This window comes from Chrysochloris asiatica, unplaced genomic scaffold (assembly GCF_000296735.1).
Source record: "Chrysochloris asiatica unplaced genomic scaffold, ChrAsi1.0 scaffold00156, whole genome shotgun sequence".
Lineage (NCBI taxonomy): Eukaryota > Metazoa > Chordata > Mammalia > Afrosoricida > Chrysochloridae > Chrysochloris > Chrysochloris asiatica.
The window spans coordinates 5,927,941-5,933,998 of NW_006408674.1; the positions used below are offsets into that span (position 1 = coordinate 5,927,941).

The window sequence follows — 6,058 nt, forward strand, 5'->3', positions numbered from 1 at the left end:
TTGAAACAAAGTGAATGATTTGTTGAATGTAAAACTGATGATCTTTTTTGTAAACCTTTACTCAATTCACAAGGAAAAGTCCCCAAAACAATACAACGGACATACCTCCCCCCACCAAAAAAACCCCCACAACAAATACTTAATTCTAGAGTGATCAAAGACCTAAATGTAAAACTTAAAATATCAACAAAGAAAAAATTAGGGAGTGCTGGTTTCGTGCTGCAGGTTAATGCGCTGAACTGCAAGGCTGGCAGTTCAAGCTTACCAGCTGTTCCTCGGAAATTCTATACAGGGTTGCTATGAGTTGGGAAAGATTCAACAGCACTTAACAACAATAATACATGGCATTGGGAACCTTGGTGGCATAGTGGGTAATGTGTTCAGTTGCTAACTGTAAGATCAGAAGTTCAGGTAGGAAAAACATGAAGCTCTCTGCTCTTGTAAAGGTTTACAGCCTATACAGGGTCACTATGAATTGGAATCCATCAACGGCACACAAACACCACCACCAGCAATATATGATACAAATACACTAAAACATCTAAAAACATACAACCAGCTCAGGATAAACTAGGAGACTGGGACCTCCTACATAGGAAGCATTTACGTGCATAAAAAGACCTCACCAAATGAGTAAAAAGAGAACCTACAAAATGATGAAACAATTTTGACAATGATATAGTAGACAAAGAATTTGTCTCTGATATTTATAAAAACTTCAGCACATCACCTACAACAAAAACCAAACAACCTAATTAAAAGATGGGCAGAGGACAAGAATGAATACTTCACCAAAGAAGACTTTCAGGCAGCCAACAAACACATGAAGAAATGTTTGTGGTCATTATTCATTGTTGTTGCTGCTTTTAAGTGCTGTCTAGCAGTTGTTCGAACAGAACATCGTAACACTGCATGGTTTAAAATTAAGAAAGTTGTGCGACAGGGTTGTATTCTTTCACCATACTTATTCAACCTGTATGCTGAGCAAATAATCTGAGAAGCTGGGTTCTATGAAGAAAAACGAGGCATCAGAATTGGAGGAAGACTCATAAACAACCTGCAATATGCAGATGATACAACCTTCTTTGCTAAAAGTGAAGAGGACTTAAAACATTTACTGATGAAGATCAAAGAGCACAGCCTTCGGTATGGATTACATCTCAATGTAAAGAAAACAAAAATCCTCACCACTGGACCAATAAGCAACATTCTTATCAACGGAGAAAAGATTGAAGTTGTCAAGGACTTCATTCTTTTTGGATCAATTGTCAACATTCATGGAAGCAGTAGTCAAGAAATCAAATGAGGTATTGCATTAGGCAAATCTGCTGCACAAGACCTTTTTAAAGTGTTGAAGAGCAAAGATGTCAGCTTGAGGACTAAGGTGCACCTCACCCAAGCCATGGTATTTTCAATGACCCCATATGCATGTGAAACCTGGACAATAAATAAGGAAGACCATAGAAGAATGGATGCTTTTGAGTTATGGTGTTGGAGGAGAATATTGAAAGTGCCATGGGCTACCAAAAGAACCAATAGATCTGTTTTGGAAGAAGTGAAGCCAGAGTGCTCCTTGGAGGACAAGATGGGCAAACTTCGTCTCTCATATTTCAGACATATTGTCAGAAGGGACCAGTTGCTGGAGAAGGATATCATATTTGGTAAGGTGGAGAGTCAGAAGAAAAGAGGAAGACCCCCAACGAGATGGATCGGCCAAGTGGCAGTATCGATGGACTCAAGCATGGCAACAGTAGTGAGGTTGGCCCAGGACTGGGCAGTGTTTCGTTCTGTTGTGCACAGGGTCACTATGGGTCGGTACCGACTCGATGGTACCTAACAACAACAGTGCTATATAGAGTTTCTGAGACTTCAAGTCTTTGTGGGAGCAGAGAGTCTCATCTTTCTCCTGCAGAGTAGCTGGTGGCCTCAAACCACCAACCTTGTGGTCCACAGTTCAGTGCTTATCTTATGATTGTTTTGTTGTTAAGTGCTGTCAACTCAGTTCCTGCATAGGGTTTCCAAGGAGCATCTGGTGGTTTTGAACTGCTGACCTTGTGCTCGCAGCCCAGTGCTGATCCTACAGCACCACACTAGAAATCCGAACCTATGGAGCAGGGATGAAATTATAAAAACTACTTAGATATAACCAAATTCCTCAAGGGAATGAGTCCCTGAGCCTAGGGGTCAAGACCCGAATCTCAGAGGACTCCAGGGTCAGTTGGAATAATCCACAAAAACAATGTTCTCCATCCTACTTTGGGGATGTAGAATAAGACTGGGATCTTAGACGGTTGTGAAGAGTCATCTAAGGTGCAACGAAATTACTCTGTCACCATATGGATCAAAGAAAGTCTAAGACATAAGGAAACAATTAGTCCAAAAGGACTAATGGACCAGGTGAACCCCAGCCTCTATGGCATTGAGACCAAGAGAACTAGATGGTTCCAAGACAGTGCTGCAGACAACTCTGAAAGAGACCACAATGGGAGCACATGCATACAGTGGGAGAACAAGGAGGAACAGAACTCTAAATTATTAAAAAGATCAGGCTACCTGGTCTGATACAGACTGGTGGAAGCCCCCAAACTATGACCCACACAGATCATTTAAGCATGAAACAACTCATCCCAGTGGCTTGACTTTTAGGGAAACAACACACAGGCTTGTAAGGTGAACAATAAGCCCAAGGAAGTATGCACTTCTTAGAACACTCAACCATATGAGATCAGAAAAGCAGCATCTGCCCAGGGATAAAGCTCAGCAGGCAGGAAATTTTGGAAAGATGGCTAGATGGAAACAGTTAAACACAGGCAGGAAGTAGGAAGAGCGTTGTTGTGTTGTGAGGATGGCAGTCAATGTCACCAACCACAATGTATCAGAATTGTTGGCTGGAAAACCAATTTGCTCTGTAAACTTTCACCCAAATCACAATAAAAAATTTAAAATAATATCTTTGCTGCTTCACTAGATACAAAGCTGTGGGTGGAATTATGTTTATATTCTGATAGACATTTTCATATTTTTGTAGAACTAAAATTAATCACGTTCTTTCAATCATACTTGATATAATAAGATTAAAGTAAAAAGGCTTTCCAAGGAGTGTTTAAGCTTATTGTCACAAAGATGTTCTCTTACTTCTCTAATTGAGGTGACACTGGACCGGACAATTTTGTTTCATTTTCAATATTGTGGTCTATAGTATTGATGATCATAAATATTTTACAGAAACATCCCAATAATAATTTGATCTAACCTTCCTCAAATAATACTTCTGGTTGGAATATTAGTTCTGGATGTGAAATACACTAAGTACAAATTGACTCACTGTTGTCCAATGGGTACACACATATGCATGTGTGCATACAGCCCAGGCATGCACACACAGACATGTATGCATTATAACAAATGCATGCATGCAAACGCACACACTTAAAAATCTCCAAAAAAATGAGATGCTGAGGCCCTAAGAAATTCTTCTGAATTAGACATCTTAGATGGTGGCCTAGGATAGACACAATACATAACTCATCCATAAGACCTTCATTTATATGGTTTTAACATAAGTCTTCATTGTCTTGTACTTTTTCTTGGAAAGGAAAGCTTCTTCAGGGTCAGAGTGCCAGACAGGCAGACAACCGTTTTCCTCTGAATTAAAGTAAGTACATCCTGAAGTGTGACCAATGGTAGACCATGAGAAAGAAGGAAACAAACCTGGCACTTTCAGTTCCATTAGAGCCTAAAAGATCAGAAAAAGCTAAGACAGAGTGGACTTTGTTTAAAGAAACAATACACTCACAACCCTCTGTTGCTTCACATTCTGAATATCTGGAGAACCAGCTCTGACTGTCAAGGCTCTGTAAACCAAAAGCTTTGAAACGCTGGCTACAAGCTTGTCCTCCTACATCATAGTCACTGGTGAGGTTCTCTGTTGTAAATTTTGCTTGCTTTTATTTTGTCCTGTCCCAAACTTGAAATCTTCAGAAGACCCCAAGCTCTAGTACGTGCTCCACATAAAAATAGATTATTTTACAAATAACTTGATTTCTTCCCCATCAATCACAAACTGGAGTCCTGGTGTGGCACTGTAGGATAAGCATTGGACAGCCACACAAATGATTGGTGGTTCAAACCCACCAGCAGCTTTTCTGAAACCTTCTACTCATAGTGTTGGTATGAATCTGAACCAACTTGATGACACTTAATAACAACCCCAAACTGGCATCTTTCTCATTGAGGCATGAAAACAGATGAAAATTGGGGTATAGATCATTTCTCTTGTGATACAGACTACTTTAAAGTGGTGTGCAGGAGCGAATGATCAAATAAGTAAGCACGAGCATACTTGTGCTTACTTATTTGTAGTGAATAGTTTCACATGGGTTAAACATGCCAAATTGCTCACTATAGATCACTAAGGAAGCACAAGTCAATTCGTGCTTATCTTGCTTAGTGGAAACTCACTCTGTGTGGGATTGTAAGTTTGAAAAGAGGGTCTGATTCTGTCGTAAGGTACTGTGGAATTGGGAGGGAGACTGAAACCAAACAGACCTAGAAGCAGAAACTATGATGTGATGAAAAAATTGTGAAATTGTTCACTACAGATTAGTAAAGACAAATAAGCCTATGCTTACCTTGCTTATTGGGTAACCTAATACTGGTATTGAGCAAAGTACCTGAGGCATTTGTCTACCAAGCCATTAACATGGAGAAAGAGTTTGCTGGGCTAAATAAACTTTCAGGAAGCAAAACTACTAAGATAAAATAATACTTACAGAGATGTGCAGGCCCTTTCACAGTAATCCTCACATTTCGACTTCCTAAAGGGACAGCAATGGCGTTTTCTTCCCCTGGAAAGGACAGAAGACCAATGTAGTAAAATTTATGCATTAACCCATTGATTCCGCTTCACAAGGACCGTATAAGTAAAGTAGAACTACTTCAGAGGGTTTCCAAGGCTGTAAATCTTTACGGAAGCAAACTGCCACGTTTGTCTCCTGAAAAGCAGCTAGCAACTTTGAACCACCACCTTCTGGTTAACAGCTCAAAGTTTAACTCACTATGTCACTGGTGCCTGCATATACAAGGATTGTTGTTGTCGTTGTTTAGCGCCGTTGAGTTGGTTCCAACTCATAGCGACCCTGTATAGGGTTTACAAGGAGCAGCTTGTGGGTTTGAACTGCTGACCTTGTGGTTCACAGTAAAGTGCTGATCCTACAGCACCACACCAGGAATCCATACACACATAAGTAAACCTGTAATTACCAGGTTTAGTTGATCGTGAACAGTTTTGCATGGGTTTCATGGGTGAAAAAGTTCACTACACATTACAAATGAACATTAAGTAAGCGTGCTTACTTTGCTTACTGGGTACTCAGTCCGTCAGGGATTGTAAATCTGAAAAGATCGTTTGATTCTAAAGGAAGGTGCTATGCGGTTGATGCCAGTCATATTTCAAAGCAGAATGTTTGATTTGGTGAAAAACTGTGAACTTGCTTACCACAGAATAGTAAATAAGCACAAATAAACCTGTTCTTACCTTGCTTACTGGTTACATGCAACAGAAAACCTTGAACACTACCTAAATGTTCAGCAATATGGGAAGGATTAGTAAACAATGGAATCTTCATGCTAAAGAGTCGTGATGGCAGTGGTTAAGCAATCGGCTGTTGACCAGAACATCCATGTGCGGTTCAAACACACGAGCTGCTCCTTAGAGAAGAGGAATCTGCTTCCACAAGATTTGTTACCTTGGAAGCCCTGCAGCCAGCTCTAGTTTATCCTTTAGGTTGGTTATGAGTCAAACTCAACTCGAAGGCACAGCATTTGGGTTTTGGTTTGGACATATTCATACATAGGAAGGCTCTGCAATTAATAAAAGTAACGCTAAAAAGCAAAACAACTGAATGTGGGAAATCACCAGTGTAAACTGATGAGTAAAAAAAGAACAAGTTAGAAAGCAATACAGATGATACAGCATCATTTTAGTGAAGCATATGTATTTAAATACATTTATATTAAGTTTTACATTTGAGGAGGCTTCAAAAAGTTTGTAGAAAAT

The 6,058-nt window shown here is 39.8% G+C and overlaps 1 protein-coding gene across 1 annotated transcript in view; it reads right to left on the reverse strand.

Moving 5' to 3' along the window:
• Positions 1-6,058, reverse strand: part of ADAMTSL3 (ADAMTS-like 3) — a 465,021-nt gene that overhangs the window by 243,834 nt on the left and 215,129 nt on the right. The window contains exon 7 of the mRNA XM_006870947.1: positions 4,773-4,847. Within this exon, the coding sequence (XP_006871009.1) occupies positions 4,773-4,847 (75 nt within the window). The remainder of the gene's footprint in view (positions 1-4,772; positions 4,848-6,058) is intronic.